The 27,924-nt window shown below is 36.8% G+C and overlaps 1 protein-coding gene across 3 annotated transcripts in view; it reads left to right on the top strand.

Annotated features, from left to right (window-relative positions):
- The window catches only part of ARHGAP12 (Rho GTPase activating protein 12), a 72,351-nt gene that overhangs the window by 39,565 nt on the left and 4,862 nt on the right, over positions 1-27,924 (top strand). For 2 of the 3 annotated variants that reach the window (XM_010585171.1, XM_010585155.1), the window contains 8 exons: positions 5,371-5,496; positions 9,117-9,191; positions 11,997-12,058; positions 13,680-13,761; positions 20,751-20,852; positions 21,198-21,296; positions 23,888-23,990; positions 25,021-25,140. In XM_010585171.1, the coding sequence (XP_010583473.1) occupies positions 5,371-5,496; positions 9,117-9,191; positions 11,997-12,058; positions 13,680-13,761; positions 20,751-20,852; positions 21,198-21,296; positions 23,888-23,990; positions 25,021-25,140 (769 nt within the window). The remainder of the gene's footprint in view (positions 1-5,370; positions 5,497-9,116; positions 9,192-11,996; positions 12,059-13,679; positions 13,762-20,750; positions 20,853-21,197; positions 21,297-23,887; positions 23,991-25,020; positions 25,141-27,924) is intronic. The other variant, XM_010585163.1, reaches the window with a different exon arrangement.

Genomic DNA, 27,924 nt, shown 5'->3' with positions numbered 1-27,924 from the left:
AGTGAGGAAAACTATGTAATAAATAATGAATAAGGAGCTCAAAGAGGAAGTAGAGAGGACAACCTAATAAGAATTAGAGATTAATGGTCTCGCAGATTTTCAAAATGCGTTCGTAGGCTGATATCTAGCATAATGGCATGATGCTTGGCCATCCTCTGACTGAGCTCTCTGATCCAAGAGTAGACTTTGAAAGAAAATGTGTATACTATAAGGCTCTGGAGTGAACTCATAGTTTTGGTGTTAATATTTACAGACTGTGATATTGCAGTTGCACTTTTCCTTCTCAGAAGTTCCTGCAGCTTTAGCTGCCCTTGCTGTATTCACAGAGAACGTGCTAGGTGGAGGAGCTTCATTTCTGGCAGTCTTAGTAGACCAGCAGTCTGTTAATTCACTCTCTGTGCACTGTCAACGTTGGGCCTCAATTCTGATACTGAGGTGAATGATTTTTCCTGCTGGAGACCTGAATGCTGAAAAATTACAATAAATTTTTATATGCAGGCAATATCAGGAAGATATCATGCAATCAAATGGTGAAAGAAAATAAAGATGAGAACATGTAAATAGGGCCTGGTTGTCTTATGGTAAATTTGTCTTGTTCTGAGCTGTGCTACTGGATTTGAGGTAACATACTTTGTGTGTTGGCATTCATATCTACTGTAAGTCAATGCACTAAACAGTATCGTTAGCAGTAGTGAATCATCTTCATATTCTTGTCATAAAATTTGGGATTGCTTGGCAAAAGTTAGGATAGTCTCAGCTGATGTGAGGGTCTAGATGTTTTTTAAGGACAAAAGCGCAAGTGATATGACAAACCTGAGATATGTATGTGTATATTTGTACTCAAGAGGCCTGGTCTGGGCTTCCTCATTTGTCCTGGTGTTTGGTGGTTCCCACCCTCTTCCCCTCCTTCCAAGTAAGATGAGGAGCAGGGGGAAAGTGCCCCCAGCTTTTGCTTGGGCAAGCAGCAGGACCTGTGGCAATCAGTGCTGACTTGGAGCAGTCTTAGTGATCTCAGTGGGGGTTCGGTGAGGCAATGGACATCGTAGCAAAGTGAATAAAGTGGGTTATCCAGAGGTGTCTTTCAGTCACTTGTACATTTGAGATAGAGCCGCTTCTCCCAGCGGCCTCCTTGTTTTGTGTAGATTCTGTTCCTTCAGTGCAGCTGGTGCATCCAACTGCTGCCATCCAGGCATCCTATGGCAGAGAGTGAGGAATCTTCTTTCCTAGAGAAAGAAAGGGAATGAAGTCCTTAAGAAGACAAAAATGATTTTTTTTTTTAAATGTAGGTTTAAGAAAAATGTGTTACTGATTTAGCTGAGAAGAAAAGCAAAAGCTCTAACATAGGTGTTATGTCTGTTGCAGCACCAAAAAAGTTTATTCAAAGCCAATGACAGTAGTAGCACTAAAGAGTGGTTTTGTTCTGAGGCAACATTTAAATGTTTTTTAAAAAAATCTTCGATTTCAGACAGTCTGTTGGAACAACTACAAATAACATGGTAGAGTACATAAGGTGCTAAAGGGTACTAGGATATCAGAATACTTTTAAATGCTGCTGTTTTGATCTCTGATTGCAAGAAGGTAGAGTAAAACGCTTAACTTTGGGTCTTTACTAACTCTCATTGTTTGTTGCTTCCCACTCTTTTCTCCCTTCAACCACCCAGTTCCTTTCATTTGGCTGAGGATGTTGTTAATGCAAACCAAGAACAATTTCTTTTATGTTTCTTAAAGCTGACAGATCTGTGTCATCCCCATAAAAATGGGGACAACTGCTACAAATAACTCAGAGGTGTTACATTTATTTCAGTCACAATTAGGCTAGGACAGAGCCTTGAGCCATGCCACGTATCAGGTTAAAATGAAATACAAATCACTTGGCCAGTTGAGAGGGTTAGGAAATTTTATACTGAGGCAAAGAAAGATTTTAAGTAGCTGATGAAGGCATTGAACAAATTCAGCAGTGAACGTAACCCTGTGTGACCTAAATTTACACTACTGGTGTCCTTACCCTACGCCAAGAGCTGTTACAAGAAGTCTGGGTTACTTGGTGCACACAGTCAGAGTATGAGCAACTTGCTCCTGTCCTCCCTTTGTGACAGGAGGTGCTCCCAATGGAATGGGGAACAAACCTAGGTGATGTGCTGGAGGGGTTAATGTAATGGGATAAATTTGAGTTTGTGGAGGATTTTCAAGGAGCAGTGGTGTGTATATTTGGAGTTGTGTGCTACATTATCAAAAGCTTTAGAATTAAGAAAATAACATCGCACCCTAAGAAGATGGTATTAAGGCACATGGTGTAGCAGAGATTGTCCTACCAGGCAATGTGTAGTCTTCAATGGGCCAGTTTTATTGCGATGTACAGCCCTTGCCAGATATCCGTCTTCAAGATTACACCAAAGCTTAGGCATAGAAAGCCTGCCTCAGTTGTATAAAAATAAGATTTTGGCATGAGGCAAGGAGAGTCCAGCCTAGTTGCTTATCGTGGCTGATAAATAGTGGAAGTATCATTGTAAAAGCTTGTAGGAGAGGCAACAGCTCTGCAGGTGGGAGTCCTATAGAGTGTCAGTAAGTGAATCTGACCTGAAACGGTTCTGCAAGGCTTTTTGAACTAAGAAGATTGGGTGGGTGGAGACCAAAGAGTAGCAGGGGTGGTGTCATCTGACTTGGCTAGGCTACTAGCTCTGGCTGCTTCTCTCTAGCCAGTGGACTCTACCTGATCTAGAGGATGGCTAGTTCAGCTGGATAATGCAGAGTCTGAAACAGTATCTGTATCTCACTGTGATTCTTTTTGGAAGTCACAGATCAATCCATTTATTTTAGAAGTGGAGGCTTGTCTTGAGCCCAGAAATACATAAGCTTTGTCTTTTTTACCCTTAGTAGTGTGTTCTACTAGTTGTAATGAATAAAACAAAACCAAAAAAACACCCCAACCCTCCCCAGCAAACCACCAAAAAAAACCCCGTAAACACCTGAGTGAAAAATGTTTACTTGACACCTCTATTGTGACAAAATGGGGCAAAAATGTCAAATGTTCCCATTAGAGACTTGCCAGTTTACTAACACTGCTTGTATCACCAATGCAAATTATTTAAGCTGCTAAGATATAGATCAGTGTTCCTGAGTTGTTAGCAGTGTTTTGTTTAATGAACTCCATATACTGTTGTTTTGCTTTCTTGTTAAATGTTTTGTAAAACTAGAATTTATTTTACAGGTCCTTTCTCCTTCAAGATGGGGGTTGTCTGTTAGATAAGTTTAACTCCTGATGGCTTGTGATGGTATCAAAGGCACCTTTTAAATGTAGATCACCTGTAGATCATATTCTAACTCTTAACATAGACTTAAATTCAAGATAAATTACTTGAAGTCTTTGACTGCTTAAACTTAAATTCCTCAAGTTACTTAAATGGAAAGTGCATGGAGGATTTCCATAAATAATACTCACCAGTGTCACTGAATTGTAAATCTATTTCTGAAATAAACAATTCTGTTTCGTAGCAAGAAATATGTTTGAATTGCCCACTTAAATGAGTTGGAACTGCTGCAAGGAATGCTGTTTCTGGCAACCTTCTTCAATTTAGACATAGTTTCACTGAAAATTGTTTAGATTTTAGTTGTGGTATGGTGGGCAATTTTGCTGCATATTGATTATCTTGCTGCCGCAGTTTTGAGTTGTAGGAACATCTGCAGAGTGGATATTCCCATCACAAGAAAGTAAGCTAGTATTAGATTCCTTGCAGCACGAATGATGGTTCAGCTTTTGATTTAACAAGGGGACAAACTGAGAGTTCCTTAAACCTCACCATTGTTGTCATGTGAGTGTAAATGTGCTGAACCCAGTACAAAGTCAGTGCAATCTTGAAAGTGAATTTCTGCAGTGACGACAAATACGCTTCTCTCTGTATGTGAACTACCAATATCCTCGATATTGCAAGATCCATTCACCTGGGAGTATTTTACGACTCTTGTGGATATTGAAATAATCTAATGAAACACTAAGTTATTTACCTTTAAGCATCTATTGACTTATTGGAGCATTAACTCTATTCATAGTGAAATAGAAAGCTAACACAAACATGGTGTCTGCCATGGCAGTAGTAAGGCTGGTTCTTTATTTGGGCAATAAATGTAACTGCATTATGCAATTTAGCTTAAACTTAGCTTTTATGTTATTTAGGTTAAACCTTGTCATGCTTCATTGGAATGTGTAGGTGTAGTTATTCTGTCTTTGAAGACCTGAGGCTCTGAGCTTACAGTAGGAATTGGTAGCAAAACTATAGAATTCAGTGTACTTGCAAAGATTATTGCTTTAGCCTTTTTAAATAAAAAGGACACTTGATTTTCCTTTGTTACTTCTTACCCAGTGGATTCTAGTCCTTTACATGACTCTGCAAATGCTGCCTTATATTTCTTTCTACATGCAGACTTCAGTCTTCTGATGTGGAATAGAAAGAATGAGATTTTTAATGACTTAAAAACCCCATATGTTGATGTTGTCTTTTCTTGTTTGTATTTTCAGTATTAAACTTTGTTTGAAATATTTTTATAATTCTTTATAATGCTACCTTTGTGTTGGTGGTGATGATTTAAAATGGCAGGTAAGTATGCTGCAATGCTGAGATCTAATTAAATGCTGGGTCCTTCTCATGACCTTCACATTTTCTTAGCCTGTACATCTTTGGATGCTATTGAGTTGTTAGAAAACCTATGTTATGATAACTGCATTCTCTCCTTGGCTATTACAGCTCTGCTGAGTCTTAAAACTATTTCCTGCTAAATATTTCTTTTCCGTGCTTATGTACATTCCACACCAGCAAATCCTTTAATAAGTAATTTAATGTGATTATTTTGAAAAAAGCAAGTCCTCACCCTCCTGTCTCCTCTCCTAGGCATTGCAAACCATTTGGGTTAAAGAGAATCTTATCCAGGCAATCATAACTCTCAATCTAAATACCTTACTGCAGGATAATAGGGTTTTCCTGTTCTTACACAAGAGCTGGGCAGGTGGTATAGTACTGTCAGTGCAATATGAAGAGCAAATGTTTACATCTTGTATTTATTCTAATTCCTTGGTGGCTCTCAATATGCTGGTTGGTTGCAAAACCAGCAGTAAGCTGTTGCACAAGAAATCATATATCTATCTGCCAATGGAGAGCATTATCACAATAGGCCAGTCTTAGTTACTGCCTCGGAGAGGACTACAGCAAAAAGGACAGTTCTGAAGACTAAGCGCAGAATAAAACCAAGGCTATCTTCACGCCCTTGGATGATATCAGGAATCTGAAAGCTTGCACTGTTAAGGTGTATGAGTGGTATGTCCAAGACTTGTTTGCATGAATTAGATTCTACTTATAGTTTGATTTTTCTCTTCTTTAGTATAATGCTTCACCACAGCAGCAGAGAGATATAATAAAGAGTAGGAGTCTGGACAGGAGGCTACAAGAACCAATAGTTTTAACAAAATGGAGGCACAGCACAATTGTGTTGGACACCAATGATAAGGTAGGAGCAAGTTAAACAGCATGCTGGAATACCAACTATTTCTGATGTCTGAAGTATTTGATCTAACAAATGAGTATGCATGAATTACTGAAATATCATTTTTCTTCTGTTGTATCATTGTGTATAACATTCAGCGAAACCAAGGGCTGTTTGGTAACTTTACTACTGTTATTTTGTGAGTAGTAGCTCTTTTCTTGTTATCCTTGAAGTATTTTAACTAGTGTTAGTTCAGGGTTTGGCGTGTACAGCCATTTCACTTATAATTGGGAATCTCCTAATTCAGTTTAGGCTATGGAGTGTAATTAGGGTATGAATTCAAGAATTACAGATGTGGGTGAGGTTCTCATGTAAGGTATAGTGATGTTTCATGGCCAAATGTTTTTAGCTGTAGGAAACACCAAGTAGGAATACACTTGAAAGATTTCAGATGAATAACTGAAATACTCACAGAATTGAAATAAAATAAAAGTTGCACTTGCTAAAGTAAAAACTATGACTTAAAGATGTAAATAGTAGATTTTATATAGTGGATTTATCCCTTTAATGGCTATTCCATTGATCTCCACTTTAATATGTCAAGGAAAGACGAAAAGCTGTGTGTGGTTACAGCAGGGTTGTAATCTTTTATTGAAGGACAGAGGACAGTACTGAAAGTGCTGAAATGCTGGGCTTTGATCCTGTCCAGAGCTGAGCTGGGTGTTTAGTCTGAAAAGAGCTGCAGGTCAGTAACAACGAAAGCTGTTTTCTGCCTGTTCTTAGGGCATGTTCTTGATAGTCTGTTGTGGACTGTACAGTAACGGATGCTGTTTAGGCCAACAAGGAGACACAGCCTCTCCCTTGCTCTCCCTCTGCCCGTCTCTCTCTGGGTTGATTTTTGTCCCAGCCATTTCTGCTTGTGCTGCCTGTGGGTGAGGAGACTTGATGTGAGCTGAGCGGGGAGAACTGAAACGGGTGTTGTAGGGTAGTGACTTGCTGGTTTCTGTAACTTTGCAGCAGTCCACCCCAAGATTCATGGAAACTGAAATACTTTGTAATGCTGAAATCTTAGCACAGACTACTGAGAATGAGATACCAGGAAACGGCATTGTAAGCTCCCTTTTTCTAAAGATACAGGGAAAAATTAAATGAATGTAGGTTTGGAAGTATGGAGAAAAGCCTATAAGTGGGCCTGTGTAATTGCATATGTTAAAGACAAACTTAAATGGACAAAACATAGTAGTTGTAATGAAAATGGATCTGCTGCCCAGAATGTTACTTGCTTGACCTTTTGTTTCCGGTATGTTTTAATGGCTTTCCTTGTTGAAATGGAGTATAGGAGAGTGGGTTGTCATGAGTTGACTTAGTTCCTCAGGGTAGGATTTATTGGATTCGATGTTAAGCTTTTGAGCTGTCAGTTTAGAATATATCATAAGTGGTGCTGAGGAGGCAGTGGACCATGCTTGGCTGGAAACCTTGCACCTGTACACATTAGTTTAGCCTGAGCGATTCTGAGGTCCCTCTACTGCTCCTTTCCCCTCCCAACTCCTTCTTACGCATCCTTCTGTACTGAGTGTGTTGTGGCACTGCATGAGAGAGAGCCTAGATGGACTCCTAATAAATCAAAGCTGAGTGGACACTTTTAGCCTCATGTGCGATTTACGCTTCACAGGTATGAACAATTCTGTTGGAGATAGCTCAAAGTTTTGGCCTCACATTTAAAAGAAGACTTATCTTTTTATTTTTTGGTGTAAGATTTACTTCTGTTTTGGAACAACCTCTATGTAGTGCTGCACTGAATGAAGAAGCTCTTGTAGAACATTGAATACATGGGCTGTTTACTTTTCTTCAAGACCCAATGTTCAAATACCAAGACCTTAAACCTAGTGAAGCAAACATGGAAGTGTACAAATGCCTAGTGTGATAACCAAAAGAAACTGTATATATGAGCCACATTTGTAAAGTCTAAGTCAGTAGCTTAAAGTTCCTTTAACAGCTTCAAAAGATGCAGCATACATTTTTTAATGGTAAGGAGACTATGTAGCTCATGTAAAGCACAATGTTAATGCTTGGAGAAAATTAAAAATGTGTAGGGGAGCAATAAACTAGTGTTTTGTGGAAAGAAAATTTGTTTACTGCATTGATGTACCCATTTTATTACCACTGGCAGGTACACCGTTATGTAGTCTGCTTTAAATTAGTATGTGGAAAGGGAATAGTTCATGACCATAAATACTGGATTTCTTGTTTCAGAGTTGCTTAGTGTGTGAAAGCTATCTCAAATTCAGAATGAAATAGAGAGAAAAACAACTGGTATTTGTCTGGATAGGCACATCAACCCCAAGTTAGCTTTTTAGCTGACTCCTAGGGAAGCTATTTTCTTTTTATTTTCCTTATTTGTTTTTCCTGGAAAAACAACACAACTGAATTCTGTGAAAATAGGCCAGTCAAAAGAGTGCTGGAAATGTGTCAGTGAAAGCATGGGTTGCCATGGCTGATGAGAATTTGATGATACCAAATGTACTTGTTAACTGTTTATTGGCTGTAGCATGTATCTGTATGTAGCCATCAGCTAAACAATTTGATAAGTAGAGGAAAAAATACCCTCCCGGGAGGGACAACATTGACTTTCTGAATTTTTAACATATCCCCCCCCCCGCCCCATGCCAGCATCTGAAAATATGGAACATTTAGGCTGTTCTTAGGATTGCTAATATTGTCTGTTACTATGCTACTAAAAGAACCAGTGGGCCACTTCTGTAGGTAGATTTACAAGTGAATTTTAAAGCATGGGTGTGCAGAGCATTATGTAATGCAGGAAAAGCAAACTGAATTTGGGAGAGGTATCAAAGGGATTAAAAAGAGGGAGGGGGAGAAAAGTGTTAACAGTAACAGAGAACAAATGATGTTTTTCTTCTGTTTGAAATTCTTCACCAGATTTTTAAGCAGTGTATTTGTGCAAAGCAATCAATACATCAGAGGAAACGCACATGCCTTTTTTTGTTCCAGATGGGCAATTTTTCCAGTTTTCAGAGATTTACTACTCTCTTTTGGTCCATAGTTAATGTCTAGTTTAAAACAAAAACCTGAATCTCTAGAAATTTTCAGTGCTTGATTATAAGGAAATTAATGATCATGACTCACAAAAATTAATAGAGTTGGTATATGATTTTCTACATGTATAACAATTTATTGTATTAATTTTATATTTACTAACCACACAGAGGCATAATCTGTTCTTTAAAGTCTTGGTAATTATATATGGTGCCCTGTAATAAGTTAGTATTATAAATGTGTTTCATAATTTGATAGCAATGTCATACAAAAAAAATCTGTCCCTCAATAAGGATGAAAGCTTTGTTTTAAGCTGATACTGTATGTATTAACACTTTTTTCAAATGGATATGTGCTAATTAACCCAGTTTGAGTGTTGTCTGTAAATCTTGTAAGAACACTGTTTAGTAAGCAGGTTTATAATGTAACTATCTGAGAATATAATGAATGCTTAAAAAAAAAGTGCTTTTTTTTTTGGTAATGTGTGAATGTGCATAGAGAGAGAGAGAAAATATCTTTAGGGGTAAAAAAAAAAAGTACAAGAATTATAAGAAAGGTAATAACTTATGTTGCCTATTTGAATTTTATAGGAATCATCAACTGCTTCTAAGGCCAGTTTTCCTGAAAATGAGTCCTCTCCTTCTTCACCAAAGCATCAAGCCACAGTCAGTATGCAAAGTTTTTAAATAGATAAGTAGATGTTGTAGAAACTGGGCTATTCATGATTAGAGAATTGAGGGTAAGCCTGCTTGTTATTGAGAAAAATAATGGGATAAAACTATTATGAAGGCATTACATTTTAAAAGGAATGCATTGTATCCAACTGTGCTTTCAGAAAAAAGGTAAATGTCTTTGGTTTAAATACAGCTTGGCAATAGGAGATTAAGTTAAAAATTCACAGTGGAATAAAGTTATGTCAAATTATGTGGAATTTGGTTTACTTCCTCCAACAGTCATGTCTTCTCACCTAGCAACTTGGAAGGTAAAAACAGAAACAAACTCCCCCCTCTCTGCAGAATCTCTCACTGTCAGTAGTCAGTAATAGTTTGTAGTATTTCATATCTTTATTTTTTACTTGTCTTTTCAAGGAGACTGAAACACATGGAGGACCTGACAGAAATAAACTATGTCTTTTTGATTTAGTAGAATAACTACTGGGAAGAAAACTTAAGCTTGTTAAACTTGTTATGACTGTTTAACAGTTTTGCTTCAGTTTATACTTTAAATGTGATCATTGCTTTCTAAACAGTGGGAAATAATTCAAAAAATAAAGCTTTTATTTTTTTCTTTTTAAGATTTTGGAAATGTATTACAGTAGCATTGAAATATGTGCCTTGATCAGTTTTAGCAGCCCTTTAGTAGGTAGCTCAGGGCATCAAAGGCACAACTTCTCCTATTTCATTCTTACTCTGCACACAGAGGAATGGTTCTCTGGCTTATTCATGCTAATCCATTCTTACAACTCTTCAAACGGTTTTCCACAATAAAATAAACATTGTTTATTAAGCAAGCATGGTTGATAGCCTTACACACAAGCAATTATTGCTGCATGTATTCTAATTTCTTTAAATATGGCTCAAACTTTGCATTATTAAAATGGTATTTTGTAGAAGAGCTCACTGCTGCTTTAGATAAATGCAGCTTATTTTTTTATATTTCTTTTAGCTGTCCCCTGAGATTTAAATATTAGAAAGCAAGCTGGTGAATTTTTGTGTATTTTGGTCCTTAACTTGCTTTCCACTTCCTTTTCCCCAATTACATTAATTTTCCCATTAGTACCCCCTAGTGTTGCTGCGAAGTAGGGCATTACGATGCTTTGTCTGAATAATTCTTTGGAGCATTCCCACTGGTTCCTCTGAGTAATTTATTAAAACCATAATTTATTTGAGAGAGTTGGCATGGGTTGCTCAGTCACTGTGAAAGACGGTGACAGGCTGTTCTACTTACTAAAGCCAAAGGTTTGTTACAAGGGTGCAATGCATAGGACTGTTAGTGGTGGTCTGCGTGGATCACAAATAAAGAAATCTAAGGAATGGGTGCTTTTTTTTCTTTCTTTTTTGGCGGGGGGGAGCAGGGAAGTGACTCATTTTTTCTATTGAATGTATCAGTTTTGTAAAATAATGTATTTATCACTGGCTTGGGAAAAAATTCCAGCACAATGGAGAGATTAAATTGAGTAAGAGTAGCAGTTACCATTGTACTGAAACAGTATCTGAACCACCAGCTATATGCTATCATCCTTGAAAACATGTCTTTTTTCTATTTTATGTGCTGTGCTTGAAACATGCAGGTAGAATTTTTAAGATTCATGAAAAACAGATCTATGTCTTTGGTAAGAGTGTTGTCACAGTATCCCAGCAAAAAAATTCTATTTGATACTGTGTTTTGCAGTTATGGTCCACTTAAATTTGAGATTTAGAGGAGAATGCTGAAGAGAATATATCTTCTATTTTGATTGGATCTAGAATTGAGGACGTTTTCGTTATGATAAAACTAATTTGCATCCTTTCCCTAGTTGATTGTTTCAACTAATAGCTTAGTTCTTAAATTAGGAACTGTTACAAGCTGATACTGAAAAGGAATTCATTTAAAAAAAATAATTTAACATTTCTTTAGCACCATTCGTTGGTAGGACAAGGACAGGAGAAAATGATAGAATTTGTTACTCATATTGAGAGTCAAAAATGGTATAAATCAATGGTTTTCCTTTTTATCTCAGAATGTTTTTTCAAACATTCCTTTATTTTATTATTTTTGTGTAGAAACTAGAAATATTCATTCTAAATATTTGAAACGTGCAAATACACTTCTTGTTCAGCGGTGTGTTTTCCACCATTTACTGACTGATCTCCAAATTTGTCCACAGGCATACCAATATAAATGATTTTCATCAGCAAGACAGAACTAAGTAGTTTAAAATTCTAATATTTTGCTTGGGGATAGGAAAAAATAGGACATCAAAGAAATGTTTCACTCATCTGTTTTTTTTGAAATGAATATGTTAATATTCTTATGCATTTCAACCATGTTGTATTAAAATATGCAATTATGTTAAAATAACTTGGAAGAATTTTGTCAGAGAGTTTAGGCTGGCTGTTTGTCATCCATCTCCTTTTTTAGTAAAGAACACAAACACAAATGTGCTATTACAAAAATTATTGTAAATTTATGTTTAAAATTTCTACTGTCTGGTACCACAAATGATTTAGTTTGGCTTGTCCGAAAAACATAGGCCTTGAAGAAGGAAAGCTTTTTACCCTCTGAATGGTAATGAGTACTTTCCCAGAAGAATTTTGATTTTGTTGATCTCTGCTTATTTAAATATACTTAAGACAGTTTCTTGAAGTTATAACATGGGGAAAGATGACTGATTGCCAGAAATGGATTATTTGGGGGATTGAATTCAGTGCTGTGATGGCAATAGAAGCAGATTTTCTTTTATATTTGTTCTGTCTTGCTCTATCTTACAGGGTCAAGAGAAGTATGGGCTGTTGAATGTGACAAAAATTACAGAAAATGGGAAAAAAGTTCGGTAAGTCTTGGACTTCTAGAAGTACATGTGCATAAGCGTCTGTGTAAGGTATCTGACTTTTATATTGGGATAGCATACTGGGTGTTGCAATTTCTTACTTTCTGTCCGATTTTGCCTGAGAGGTTTTCCTGTAGGACACAGCGTTTCCTTATCCCAAAGTATGTGCTTCTCCCAGTGTGCTAAAGATAACGGACTTCAGAGAGCCAGAGGCTCGTGTATGCCAGGGCTCCACACAGGGCAGTGATTTCATGGAAGTGTACTGATGAGAGACAGCTTTTAAAAATGGGATTGATGTATTTGTTTAAGAGAAAACCTGTATAGGTTATAGCCTGTCTTGTTCCTTGGATAGAATTGGTGTAGGAGGGGCTTTCAGACTTTCACTTCATCTCCTTTAATTTCCAAGGAGGGTACATGTCATGTGCTCCCTAATTCTTCTTTCACTCTGCTTGTGAAGGGTTTGAAGCAGAATGTATCACCCAATGTTGGTCTCCCTGGAGGAGACGAATGACCTCATTTCCAACTTTTTTTTCTGCCTCACAGGCAGGCATTTACATTATAAATCATAATGTATAATCAAGTAATGCTGTCTAACTTACATTTCTGGTGTTTTGCTAAGAGTCAGTGTTAAATACTGCGTAAGTGTGGCACATCCTCAGATTTAATTTAGGTTTACTTTTTACTTTTTTTAAACTTTTTAAAATTTAATCTTTTAGGTCTAATACTGTGTTATATCTAGCTCAGTGTTTCCCAGATTTTTGATATATGAAGCATGCTTTTCCTCAAGATTAAATAGTCAGCACCCAGCTGATATTCCAGAGCCACCCTGACCTAGTACAGTGCAGCTTGGCAGCGTGTATGACCCCCACTTTGATTCCTTAGAGCTGTTCCTAAGAGCTTGGTAGGAAAGAGTGGACGGTGGCTCATGTAAGCTGCTACTGGCACAATATACTGTCACCATTTATGTTGCATCTGTTGGAGTCATTGATTTGGATTACTGTACAGGAAGATGCAACGTGGCCATCCTATCACTTTAAGAGCTGTTGAATAATAATTCATGTTTGAGCAATGGGAATAGATTGTCAGGGCTTGTCAGGCTTTTATTTTTTTTAACCTCAGGAAGATGGGTACCCAGGCATAAAAGCAAATAGACAGCTGGAACAACTAATTTGTTCTTTTTCTGCATTTTTTAGATGTGTAGCAAATATTTTATTGCCAATATAAATGAGTTTATCACATAAACGTGGGATGCTTGCATCCCAGTTAGATGTGATTAATCAGTTTCAGAATTATGCAGTATTTTGACATAATCTACTAAGTAAACTGTAGGCTGAGTGTTCCAGATTAACCCCTTTGAAATTATAATTGTATGGTGTTTCTCCTGGTGAACTGCTTTCACTACTAATTAGCTCTCTTTGATTTAGTCTTTGATGGTCAGGCTGGGACTGTTAACATATGTTCCCTTCTACAAATATGATAGCAATTAAGACTTACTGATGGCACTAATGACCATATATATAGTTAAGTATATTAACATACGGGTCAGCTGGGCAACAATGATCGACAGCTTAAATATCTACTTTCAAAGTCAATTTATCCTATGTTTGTTTACAAATATTTACAGAAAGAATTGGATGTCATCGTGGGCAGTGTTACAAGGTTCATCACTGCTGTTCACTAAAACCCAAGGAAGTGGAACTGGCTGGGTAAGCTCAGGAACAACCCCCACCCTCATATAAGTGTTAATCACAAAGCACAATATATTAAAGCCTTCTTATTTGTAGGGCTTAAATACTGATATGCATGCATAATTTAGGAAAGATAAATGTGTGTAAGTTAGCAGGAGGGTAGTTTAATGTAACAATTATGATGTAGAATGAGAAGAAAACCAGTTCTACTTTCTTATTTTTATATGTGATAAGTAAGAAACTGATAAAGAGGTATTCAGGTGCCCTGTAAGCTTGAAATTTTTGTTCCAGGCCAAATATTTTTGTGTTCTTTACTAATGCGTTTGTCTAAACAGTTTGTTTGTTTTACCATTCTTGGTTATTTTTTTCATAAACTTCAGGTAATTTTGAATGTTATACATGTAATAAAGAAAATAGTCTGAAACTTGGCTTGTTGTGTTGGACTATTTGAATAATGTAGTATTGTTGTCTTATTTAGTCTTTGCCTTTCTGGATTCCATATTTTGTTTTAAATCTGCATAGTGCATGACAAATATTTGTATCTATTTTGATGTCTGATGAAGACCTAAAGAGAAACATCACACTGAAGATAATGAAGATTATTCAATTTTTATATCACCTCTAATTTATTAGTACTATAATTAAATTGGCTATATTTATCCAGCTGCATTCCTACATTAATATGTATAGAAATGGTTCTTTATCTACAGCTTGCTTACGTACTTTTGGAGATCTGACATTAAACTCTGTGGATCTCCTATAATAACTAAAGAGAGGTCAGATTCAGTATTTGTTATTCCAGTGTATTATCATGCAAATTCCAGCAAAATTGCATCTTACACATATATGCTATCTTGCTTCTCTTTGCTGATCTTTCTACTTGGCTCACTTTCTCCTGCTGTGCTTCTTTTTGGGTAGTGAATTGGTATTGACTATTCTAAAACATTAAGTTCATTTCAGAGCTGTAAACATCATCCTTTTTGCCCTTCTGTTGCTGTAGAAGGGGTGGTTGGAAAAAAATGGGTGAGGATGGATAAATAACATTTAGGGTAGAAGAGAATGGAAAGAGTGAAGTTGGGCAAGTTGGTCAAGCAGAAGGAAAAGAGAAGGGAAGGAAAAAGAATAGAAATTAAAGGCATGAGATAAGGTAAATTATGCTGTCTGGTAGGAATTGAACTTGGTGACTCCTGCAACTTACTTTTATAGTAAAGGGTCCAAAAAGTACTTTAGTTTTACAAGTATAAATATGCATGTCTGGAAAGTATAACATTTCGCCTGAGTAACTAATCAAGTTCCAAAATCTCAATTACAGCTACTAATACTCCAAATGTAGCTGTAGTTCAAAACCCACATTATTTTATCTATACAGTGATATCGTTAAAAGACACAGTGCTAAACTAAGATACTGTTTATGAATGTATGATACTGTTATGAATGAATGTGTGTCTAAATGAATTTTCCATAAAAGGTAATCATGCAACTCTGCTTATTGCTTAGGGATACTAGTGTAAGTTATGTTACACTTTCCAAATACAGTCATTAGGAAAAAAAAAGGCATAAATGCTTTTGAAATTTAAGTGGAGCAAAAGTATCATAGTGATAATATTTCTGTGACACTCTTGGGTATGTGTACTGTCAAGTATTGGAGTAAGGTCAGCAAAATAAATATCAACAGTATGAACAGAATACAGTGAAGCTGGAAATATTGAGAGAGAAGCTCTTTCAAGGACTTTGTGTTGTATACCTGCATATGTGCGGTTGGCTTTGTAAATATGTAATTAAATATTCAGCACACACTCTTTTTGCTTTCTGTGTAGGAAATTTGGGGGGGGGGCATTAGAAATTCCACCTCCCTTCTCAAACTTTGATCTGTGTCAGTATTTTAATAAGGTGAAGTTAAGTCTTAACAGTTTGACATAAAATGAGAATTACATTTCTTCTTCATCTTGGGAGAAGAACATTTGTTTAGCATTTGTCTAGTGATTGATATAACCATATTTTTTTTTGGTGCATTGTTTTGTGACTTCATCACTTTTCTTCCTTTTTCTCATCAAGTCATTTTGCCAAGGGGGCTCAATTCCTGAGCTCTTGCTCTCGCTGCTTTCTTCTTGGAAAAATGCTCTCAGTCGTCGACCTGCTGTCACCTATGTAAACTCTGACCAAGTTTCAGCTATCACTGTATGTGTTCTTGTTGCATGCCTCTTGTCACTGTAAGGCTATTTACCACTAATCTTGAAAGTAAATCTGAATTTTCCCAAGATTTAAGTTTTGTCACTTCATATAACACCTTGTGTATCCTGTTTGCTGTTTTCTGAAAGTCATCCAAGATGTGAATTAACACAAGTGATTGCAATAATCCTGTAATTGTTCTAATGGAAGGAACTAGAAAGAGTATCTGGTTCATGAGTGCCAGAATTATAATCCCAAATTTGCCTACTGTTTGAAGCAGTAGTGTCTTGACTAATAAACAGCATGATATGGTGGTCAGTTTCTTAACAGATATTTTATGTCTAATTCTTTCTAACATAACTAATTTAGAATGTTTGTAAGGTGCCTATGATGCCTTTGATACAATGATGTACATGTTATTTGTTAATTCTAGCTATAATTGGAATACCCCCAAAATGTAAATGTTATGCATAAAAAGCTGAAAGGAAAAGAGATCAAGGATGTTCTGGCTATATGCCACATACAGAAAGCTGATGGAAATTTGTAGGACTCCATATATAATTTATGCATCTGTAGTTAGACATGTTTTGAAGTGTAGATGTCAAGCATAGAAGCGCTGCTTATGAGAAACTGATAAAATGTTGGTAGCTGATATGGTAGCTTGTTGCTCAAGGTGGATGAGGAGGAATTTTTAATGATACTAGTGTTAGAAGAAACAAACAGGCTTGATGGGTTGTATAATTGGTTTTTAATATTGCTTTCTCAGCACTCTTATCAAACTAAAGCTTTCATGGAAAAAATCATATGCTGACGACATTAAAAGCAATGTTTCAATAATTTGACTTCTTGACAATTTGAAAGTGTCAGTGGTGTTTAAAACTATTTTGGTATCTTGACTTGTATTTCCTGAAGAGTGGCAAGAGAGCTATGTATTTTGAGATCATTTAAGATTCCTGAGACTTCTAGAATGACCGTTTTGATGACCAGTCCTTTAATTTTTTTTTTTTCCCCCTGTCATGGGGACTAACTGTAGGCTTGGTCAGTTAACCTTGTGCTAAAAATGAAGCAAATTATGCTTTTTCTTTGTCAAATTCATTGCTATGTATGTGGAAGCCTGGAACAGATAATTTGTACACAGTTTGGTATCCTTTAAAATATTACTTTCTATAAGGAAATCTGGAGTTTTTAACGAGTCTTTTCACAGAAATTTTAAATTTTCAACTGTTGGAAGATGGTGTGTCTCAACTTTTGGCGTGAATGGGTTGTAATAGCCATTGCCAAATTTTAGCAATGGGGCTTCAAAAAATACAGCAACTGATGACTGCTTGGAAGGATTCATCTGTCAGCCTTCTATAATAGGCACACGTCCTCAGTGTCAAGTACAGTGGTGGTAAACTTCTCCAGCATCAAGGAAATAAATGCTCTTCAAGGTTCATCTGGCAAACTCTTGTTTACTGTGTTATACCACTGTTTATAGCCAAGGATGTTGTATGTATATTACTATAGTTCATTAGTATTGCACAGCTGATTCTACGGGGGCTCAGATGATTATCATGAAAACTATTTGGAAGGCAAACACAACTATCAGTCTGGTTTCAAAAAACTTCCATCATTTTGCTATGATAATAAAGAATATCTTTTATATTTTTCTTTTTTTGTTAAAGCTGTAAGTTCTGAAGCTTCCCTACCAGCCACAAAGGAGCATCTGTCTCCTCAGCTCTATTTCCGCAGTCTGTCTGCGGGTGAGGAGGACTTGAAATTAAAACGTTCTACCCAACTCTGATTAGAAACAGAATTATGAGAATGGCAGATGTCATTTGTACATCCAAAGTCTTCCCACAAATAACACCCAGTTCTGTTTCCAAAGAATGCTGGAATATATCACAGTACAGACTGTGTGGCTTGTCCTGTGGAGGCTTCCAGGAGTTGGAAAAAACTCCTGAAAAGACTGAAAAGCACTTCTATTTATTAGTGTCAGCACACATCAAGGCAGTCCTTAAACTACACAACATCTACTCTGTCTATGGCACCCCTGTCCCCTTCTTTCCAAAAAGTGGAAGTTATTTCTGCCATATAACTACCATAAGCACATCTCATCACTACGCTTTTTTTTCCTAGAAAGCGACTCTAGGACAGCTTCATATCTAGGACAGCTGGCAGCACCATGTATAGACCTCTCCCTCTTTGTCTTGCACTGCTGCCCTTTCCAAACTTCCCAGATGGCTCAAAAGAGAAATCCAGTAAGAAAAAGGTGCTGCTCGGTAAGGGTGGAATTTAACCCTACTAGTGCTGACTTGGTAGCACACTGTTTTGAGAAAGCAGACTTTGTTTAGGTGGCAGCAGATGCTAAAGAGAAAGGTTTTCTTTTTACTGCTCTCAACAGAACATGCTTGCTTCAGGAGAGTTCAATTGCCTTTAGCTAACCCTTGTATGCAGGGCGTCTGAGCAGCCTCGTACAGGATTTGATCCTGGAAGCTTTCAAGGAGGGAAATGGCTGTTGGCATCTTGTTTTCATACACCCAGGAGCAGAAAAGAACCTTGACAGGAAAGCTCATAGGAGAGCCTTGGTAAACTTAAAATTTCCTTGAATTTAGAAATAAAGTTTGTGATGAGTATGTAATATGTTGGTATGTCAGAGGAGCTTTGCAGAGAGGCTGGATTATTTGGATAGGTTTCCCCATCCTTGGATCTCACACAGCAGTTTGGGCACTGCTTGTGTGAATGAGTGGGGGAGGACTTCTTTTTTTCCCCTCTGAGAAATTTAGCTTCTAGTTTTCAGGTTGTTCTGTGCTTCTCTGAAATGCTGAAGGGAGTCAGGTCAAGAAGATGGGTAGAGTGCAAAGGTGTTTTGAGGTAGTACTGCAGGCTGTCAGGTGGGGAGTTCAGCAAGGTGATGTATTAGAGGGCTTTCCTTTTGGTCAAAACAGCAGTCACTTACTTTTTTTTTTTTTTTTGGTTGTTGTTTGTTGATTTCACCCCCAGCAGGGCCTCTCCTGTGCTCCTCAGCATCATCTGGGCAGTGTTTTTAACAAATTCCCCCCAATCCTGCAGAGGACTTTGGCACAAGTCTCCTGCTCTCTCCAGTGCCAAACTCTATAAATTGATTTCTACCCCCAGCACAGAGCAAGGTTGATCTAGGCTGTCAGGAATTGTGTGGCTGGGACGCTTTCATTGTATGTGGAGCAGTTATGTGAATCTCTCTTTAAATAGGCAGCTGCTGCGTAGCTGCCCATAACTGCAAGAGCCATGATGGCCCAGAGATTGTTCCTGTGGACTCCACTGCTGAGCTGGGCCCCTCTCAAAACCTCTACTGTAATTAATAAGAAATGTTCTTGGATGTATCTAAGAATTAAATTAGAAAGCAGAAGGGGTTTTTTTGTTGTTGGTGGTTTTTTTCCCAAGTGCTAATTGGCATTCGGTAAATTAGAAATATTCCCCTATTCTGATATTTCACAGGCAAAATAAAGAAGTTAAGATGCTACTTTCTATTCAACACTTAATTGCCCTTAGGACTCGAGGCAGGGAGATTTTCCAGTGGTAAACAGCCTTTCTAAAACATGATTAGCATTAATTAACATCCATGCTGGGAATTTAATCAGAAGCAGCAGATTAGTTGTGTTTTCTGTACTGTTTTTTCTCCCCTTGGATATGGCTGTTCTTGTACAGGCTGGAAACTTGTGTTTGCAGCAAGGAGCTCGTCTTGGGGCTTACGTCCCCCAGAGCTGTCACACAAACAGCATTCGCACATCAAAGACTTTTTAAAGAAATAGAAAAGAACCTTTCTGATGGATCAGATGCTGCAAGGTTCCTCTAGAACTCTACAGCATTTAATTTCTGTGCTACAACCAAGTGACTTGCAGCTTTCCGTGTTCCGTGTTTTACTTACTTTATTCACAATTAGAGCTCTTTGTTTGTATGGGTCACTGAACTGGTTTCCTTGAGGAATGATATTTCAAAGCTATGTGGTGTAGGTTGAAACCCCAGTAAAAGTACTTTATTTTAAAAAATTGTGATACCTAGTATAAATGTAAAAGTAGTAGGTAAAAATAGCTCCCTGATGTTTTCCTCCAAATTGTTTGCAGGGTTACTTGTGGGTTAAATGCCTTTTTTTTATCACTTCAATTATTTGCTGTTTGTTTAGTAGATAGTGAAATTGAGTTCTGTTTACTTGCTAGTATATACTCTAGTATTGCAATAGAAGCACTACAGAAAAATATAAAATGATGTGAAAAGCATTGTTGGAAATATATATGTATCTATATTTATATATCTCTCATGAAAATGTGAAAACTGAAAGTGCTCTTTCAGTACAGGAGGGATGTGATTCCTATCTAGCAAAACTACTATTTCTGGTTTGATTTTTGGTTTTATATACAACTGTTGATTAACTGACAGCATGTGGTGGTTTGGGGAGGGGGGGGTTGGTGTGGTTTTTTTTTTGTTGTTGTTCAATTACTTATTAGCCAGTTTTGTTTAAAGCTTGGGACAATCTTTACTAAAATCAAGCTACAATCAAATGTTGTGTGGAATTCTACCATTTGTGATAGGAAAAAAAGCTCAGCTGGAATCTGGTTGGCATTTGAAGTTATGGAATTTTAAGGGCTTTAAGCTGAGCAGCTTTTAATAGTCATTCTTAAAGGGTGTTTTGTGTGTGGTTTTTGTTTGGGTTTTGTTTTCCTGGTATCATGCCTGTTGATTTGTGGCAAAGTACTGTATTTGGGTTAAGTTGTATAGACTTTAAATAATGTGTGTTATATTTAGAGGATTGCAAGACTGTGTACCTGTTAGGAGTTTGTTTGTTTTTAAGTTTGTCATCATTGTTCCTTTTTTTCCAGAAGTTTGGTGTCAATCAGTCTAAGCCAGAATTTACAGTGGATCTCAAAGGGGCGTTGATTGACTGGGCCTCAAAGGACAAATCCAGCAAAAAGAATGTTATTGAGGTGAATTATTTTATTTAAGTGCAGAATTATAGGTAATTTAATGACTTAAGAAATTTTCTCTAAACTTAAAATAAAAACTTTGAGTTTTTTACATTTCTTACTGCTCAAATGTAGATATATCTTAGTACCTGCAAGAAATGCCCATTTTTAATATGTCTGTATGGGATATGCTTTTAAATTTTAAGCAGACTGTTATTTACTGTTTTCATTAGTAAGTGTTCTTGAGTGGCTATATATTATCTAAAAGTTATGCCAGGGAGAAGTTTAATTAGATTTAGGTAATTTCACTTTTAAATTCCAGTGTGTTTATCAATTCTGATGATATCTGTTTTTATTTCTTTAAAGCTAAAAACCCGCCAAGGAACTGAGCTCTTAATTCAATCTGATAATGACAGCTTTATTAACGAATGGTATAAAGTTCTTAACTATACCATCAACAATCAGGTATGTGTTTGAATTGTGAATGCTCTGGTTTTAAGGTAATGTTATTTAGTAAAATAATTGATGCAACGACTCCTAGTGCTTCACATACATCTTCATTTCCTGATTGTGGGCAGGAGGTTGAGTATATGGCAGTTCCTGCTGGTGACATGTGAAATATAATTAATAGTTGCAAAGGAATAAGGATGGTCCACTGGATTAAGAACCAGGAGATGTGGGCTGACCTCCAGCTCAGAAATGAGCTTCCTTCTGTGGCCAAATATTTTTTCTGTCTCGGTGACCTAAAAGGTTCCGATAGAGAGGGAGTAAAGGGGGGAGGACAGCCAAGGGAGTGCTTCATGACATACATTAATCAGCATTTGATACTGCTATTCACTTAAGGCTGTACTAAAGTACCAATTAAAAGCCCTGGCAAAATACTGTATTATCTCTTCTTACCAGACAGCATAATGCCAACTATTTAATCACAGAAAAGTGATCAAGCATTTCCTCTTGATATTGCCAAACAAGGTTTACCTTCTTTGAATTCAGAAGAAGTTGGAGGAGATCTTGGAGAAAATACTCCTCTCCTATCAAGTTGACTTCACGTGTTCTTAATTTTTATAGTTACAGGCCTGGCTGCTACCCATAAGCTGCATTTATGTTGCTTTTGATGTCAGTCAGTGGCCTTCATTTCTCCTAGCTCTAATAGCGTTTTCCACATATGGGTGTTTTCTGCACAAACACAGCAGGCTAATATAAATGGTTTAATTTCTTCCTGAGTGCTCGTGGTTTAGGGTCCTAATCTTCTGCTCTCTCTCCTGGTTTGAAAATGTCATGACTCTTAATAACCAGGCAAGGCAGTCACTTGGCGATACCCATCTCCTGTTTGCCCCATGTAATGCAACTGAGGCCACTTCTTCCCTGCTTAAATATAAAGGAAGATGGAAAGGCTGAGACATGCTGAGATGAGAGCGAGGTATTATGTGTTAGGTTGAGGAAGTGGGTGGTGGAATAGGGAGAGTTTATCATCGCTCAGGAGGAAATGGTGATGTATTACTGCTGGGAGCTGAGACACCTAAGATTCCAAGGGAAAAGTTAAAGTAGGTTATTAAACTACCCGATAATTTGGAGCACTGAACCTTTGGGTACAAAAATCCATCGGGTCTGAAGCAAACTTTTAATTTTGGGAACTTTATGGTAGTAGTAGCTGTGAATCTCTTTCCCAGGACAGGCGCTAGTTCTAGTGTGACAAAATCTTCCTCAAAAGAAGGTACAAATGAGATTCTGGTCTCTTTGCTCCTTCATGCTGCTATTGTGGCAATATGCCGTACAAGAGGAATAGCTATCTGCGAAGGATGTGGCTGCTCTTTTTTATGTACAGAGATTTCCAAGTTACTAGATTAGACTTGTTCCATAATACAAACTAGATTGCAGGTGATTTTTTTTTTTTTTTTTCCCCAAAGCAGTTAATGGTTTTAAAACTTATCAATCCTAAAAAGCTTTGAGGCCTCTTGAAGAGAGCACTGTCTAAATGGTCTCAGTGGCAGAGGGATCCTTAGTGGGGACATTAATTGGGCAGTTGAATATATTGATCTTTGATGTGTAAAAAGGCTATCAAAGCTTTTGAAAGGCCACAAGGAATGAGGGTGTTTAACATCTACCCTTCAAGTTAAAGTGCAACTTGGTGAAGTCGTGCTTCTGCTCATTCAGTGCTCTGGAGTGCACAATTTTGCCTTATTTTTAAAATGTCTTTCCTTGTAACAAAAGACACTTTACAGTCAGATTTTTGTAACTGCGTAGAAGTCAAGTTCACTTCAGTAGAAGTGAAGCTGGAAATATGTGGTTTGGAAGGGAGTATGTTGCACTGAGACCAGAGGAAGTTTCTTTTCCTATTTTCTGATATGTCTGCAGTCGTGGGTGTAGCATAGGTATGAGGCTGCAGGTGGGCAGTTTACCAGACTCCGGTATCTGCCTCCACAGCTACAACATGATCTACGTTTTCAATTGACTGTGTTTAATGAGAATATGCTAAGAGCACAATAACACAGGGCAAGAATTTTAGGTGCTGGTATATTTACTTTTTCAGAGTGAATTCAGTGTATGTTTTGACAGTGGTGAAATTTTCCAACTGGTGGTTCTGTTTTCTATTAAGAAAATTTTAATTACAGAGCTCAGAAGTAGGGTAAATGCTCTAGAACTGTTTTTTAGGCTCTATCAAGCGGGTGCTTCTGTAGCAGACCATGAAATAGCTGATGTTTGTCTACTGGATTTAAAAAAACAAAACTCACGAAACCCAACAACCAACACTTCTGTTGGTTGATGTAATGAAGTGTTTTCATGAAAGGCTGGTTTTACTTTGTTCAATGTCCAGCAAAACTTTCTTTATTGGGTCTTGTGATCAAATAGTGTTTCTCAAAGTTATTCACTCTGACAGTGAGAATGGTATCGTCTCTGAAGATACTTGGAGCATCTAGAGTTCAGGAAAGAACCAACTGAATATTATTATAGGGAAAAAAAATATATATTGTAGAACTGTCTACAGGAAATGTGTTTGTTCATGCTATATTCTATGAGTTGTCAAATTGATCACTGTATCTTCTTAAATCTAATAGGTAGTAGAGTCTGATGAAGCATTAGAAGATGATGTACCAGATTCCCCTGGGGTGGAAAAACAAGACAAAGAGAAAGAGAATAAAGACTCTAAGAAACTTCGTTGTAAGTTGAAAATTTTCCATTAATTGATTTTAGCAATGCCAATTCTTATTTTTTGCATCATCAGTATTATAAGTAAATAGAGAAGAATTCAAAAAGACAGCTAGAAATGAAACTATTCAAGTTTGGAAACAGGCTTTTGTATAGTTCATTCTACATCTTGGTGCCAGTTAGTAGATTTTTCTTCCATGTTTTATTAATCATACTTAAAAAAAAAAAAAAAAAAAAAGAAAAAAAGTACCAGATGTCTTTAGCTCCTGCTGTGTGACACATGAAAAATAGGAGAAACTAGGCAGTGGTGAGATGGATTATTTTCAAGGTATTGTCAAATGCACAGAAGTAATTAGACATTTGTTTTCTCTGACTTTTATAAATGGTTTTGAATAAGAATTCTTTTGTCCTTTCATGTGTTCAAAACTGATTAGAATTGTTTTACTTGGTTTTTGTCTGTGGTACAGCATCTGTAAATATTTGCATTAACTTAAACTGCAATTTCACTAAGTTGCTAATGATGTTATATTGGCCCATTTAGAGAAACTAAACAGTTTTAATTACACCTTCAGAATTTTAGAGCTAAATTTCTGTTAGCCACAGAAATTTCTTCCCATGCACAGAAAGATATTAATCAGGAAGACTATTTATTGTCTTTTACTTGCAGGCCTTACATGTAATTTGCAGGAAAGTATTTATTTCTTTCAAAATAGTTAATGAAAGGCAGGACAGGTTTTGAAACATAGGTATATTTTTTTAAATTCCACATCAATTCCATATCTAAGCTACCATTTAGTTAGTTTCACAGGCAATACTTGGTTTTTTAAGATTTTTGTGACTGGGTTGTCTCTTAGTAGTTTGAAAAATGGATGTCATTTACAAGGAGTTCCAAAAAGGTAAGGAAAAATATGTGGATGCATTGCAGATTCGGATAGGTTTTTAATGTGCTTTTGAGCTTAATTTTTTTTAATGTTCGTTTATTAGCAGATAAATGCTGTGTTGGTTCTGTGGATATTCATGCCAAATGCATTTGTCTTTTCAGCAGTGAAAGCACCTAGCAATATAGATACCACAGATCAGAAAAAGACCAAAACGAAGCTCAAGAAGTTTCTTACACGGCGCCCTACGTTACAAGCTGTCCGTGAAAAAGGATACATTAAGGGTAAATGAACCTTTTTAACAAAGGAAATAATTTGAAAAGCTGAATTTAGTAGTTCATGTGTAAAGTAGGGTTAAAGTGGTCTAGTTTTAGAGTAAAAGATGTGTGATAGCTGGTTTAACAAAAGTCTTGGATGTATAGTGGAACTGGTAATTGATTGTCATTCTTCTGAGCACTGCTACTAGCCACTAAACTTCATGGAGGATGTCCTCTCATTCAGCTCATTACTGGCAAAACTGCAGTGAAAATTGAGAGTCCAGGAGCCTGTTTGGACTTGGAGTGCTTCTTGGCTAGAGAGTCCATTTGGTCTGCTGTTCTGAGCTGGAAACTTCAGATGGCTGATAATTGTTTGTGCATACAAAGCTGAATGCATGTGCTCATCTGTTTCACTAGGGTGTTTTAGTCTAAGTGGAACCAGACAATCATGTGCCATTTCATAAGAAATTAAGTGTTTAGGCAAACCAGGATGAGGCTAATGGAATCTTAACTTAAACATCTTTTTTTCCTAACCTTTTTTGAATGTATACATTTTTTTAATTGTTTCACAAACAATGAGTCTTACAGATATTCTTGAATCAAACTTATGAAAGAATTGATTTCCATTTGTCACGCTTGTAGAAGCTTAGAGAGAACAGTATTTGCACAGCTTCAAGTTAACGTGTTTGTGTAAATTATTGACTTGGTACTCACTGTAAAACTTCATTTATTTATTTATTTGTATGCTTTAGCAGGATTTGTAGTTGGTGCTCTACTAGGGTCAAAATAGCATATGGGTAGGCAAACATCAGACCAAATCCTACTGTGATTTGCCTACCTACATACTTTAACAGGTGTGCTTCTGTTGCATGTGGCATTTGATATATTTGTGTATCTGCAAATATAATTTAACTGTAAATTACAGAATTTTTGTTTGGGAGAAGGAAGCATTATTCCCAGACTTTGACGTTTTGCTCTGCTTTACGGCTTAGTATTCATGTCATGACTCAGTGACATAACTTCTGACATTAGCAACAGTGAATGCTAAGCCAAGTTTAATTTGTACACATGCGTGCTGATGATTGGATTTTTAATAAAGATGTTAAGGAATGAAGAGTTTGTTTTTATTTAAAAGCATGGTGTAAATTTTAAAAGTTGGATCTGTGCTGTACAGTTTTATATTTACTGTATGAACGAAAAATACTGAAGCTTTTATTTAAAAGCCCAGTGTACTTTTGTGGCTGCTACAGAACAAGCTTAGTAAACAGAAAACTTGGCAAACCCACTGTAAGCAGAAAAAATAATGAAAAGTTCTAGAAAAAACCCCCACTTGAAACAGCATGCACTAAGCAGAGAAGCAACTGTGCTAAAGTTTTGTTACATGGAAAAACAAAATTACAGAAGTTACTTTAAGATGAGAGGAAAAAATATGATTCCTGTATACGTGGAAATTATTAAAGTTTGAGGCAATTGTAGCAAATCAGTTTGTTACATGCTAATATTGTCTTGTGCTACCTAATTTGCATTGCTTTACCTGCTACAGCTGCATGCTAGCTTGGCTTTCTTACTGTGTGAGCTTTTTCAATCCCTTGCTACTGATTCTGCTTGTACAGCTGGCTGCATGAGTAGCAGCAGCAGGACTGAGGTGGTTTGGGTCACCAGCATTATACGTATACAGCTAATAATACCATTACATGCCAGTTTTCATACTGTATAATTGGTTTGGTGTGCTGTTCGGATTTCCCAAAGCAATGGTCAGATGCAAGTGTTGTTAATGAATCTACTTAAATTACTAAATATGAAAAATGGGCTAGGTGCTATGCATGATGCAAATGCAAGAGCGGTTTCTCTCTGAAGTAAGATCTACTAGGTACTGCGAAGATGGCCACCTACATACCTTATTTAACAGATTAAAAAAAATACAAACAAAACACCAAAAACTTCCTTCTGTTTAAGAGTGTGAGCTTTGCTTCTCTATCTCAAGACCCGATTTCAACATCATGCATCTGAACAGGGGAGGCCATCTATTATTTGGGCATCTTTGATGAAAACCATAGAAATGGGTCTGAGGTATTTTGGTGATAACATAATCTGAGCAAGATGAGTTAACATGTTGCTGAAATACACTGAGACATTGCAAGAATCAGTTGTCTGCCCAAGCTGATTTTCATTTTTGCTCCAGTTTTTGGTAGAAAACACTCCCCCTGGACTGTGTAGTTTTGAAAACAACACTCAATTACCTTTGCCCATAAATATCTGTATTTAGATTCCAACCTTGCAGCCAGATTGCCTATGCATAGTCATACTTGCACCCATTCAGAGCTCTGTGATGTAAATGTCTGTCATTTACAAACCTATGTCAGAACTTAAAAATGTTTGAAATTAAAGACTCTACATTAAAGTAAATTAATATGTAATGCTGGGTTAAACAGTAGGTGCAATGGAAGATGAAATTTTACAGGTTTTTTCTGCAAGCAATGCCAAAAGCTTTCACTATGGTTAATTATCTCTGTTCAGATTTTTAACAAAGATTACAGTAAATGTATTTTGAACTCAGAACAGGAATGGAGTGTAACAGGACATTTGAATCCATTAAATTTCTCATTACAGTAATGACTATATGACTCTCCCAAGTATCTCCTGGTGAATTAAAATTATTTCAGTAGCAAAAGTTCCTTACTCAGAGACTCACATTTGTGTAACTGCTGACACTCTTTCTTGCTGGGAGCTTCTGAGAACTCTGTTCAAAACTTTCCTATTTTCACTCTAATACCGTGACAATTGTATCCAGTAGTCTTTGCCCTTTGTAGA

The sequence above is a fragment of the Haliaeetus leucocephalus genome, unplaced genomic scaffold, assembly GCF_000737465.1.
Source record: "Haliaeetus leucocephalus isolate CR32 unplaced genomic scaffold, Haliaeetus_leucocephalus-4.0 Scaffold0, whole genome shotgun sequence".
Classification (NCBI taxonomy): Eukaryota; Metazoa; Chordata; class Aves; order Accipitriformes; family Accipitridae; genus Haliaeetus; species Haliaeetus leucocephalus.
Note: the sequence above shows the minus strand (reverse complement) of the source record. Positions and strands in the feature narration are given on the sequence as shown.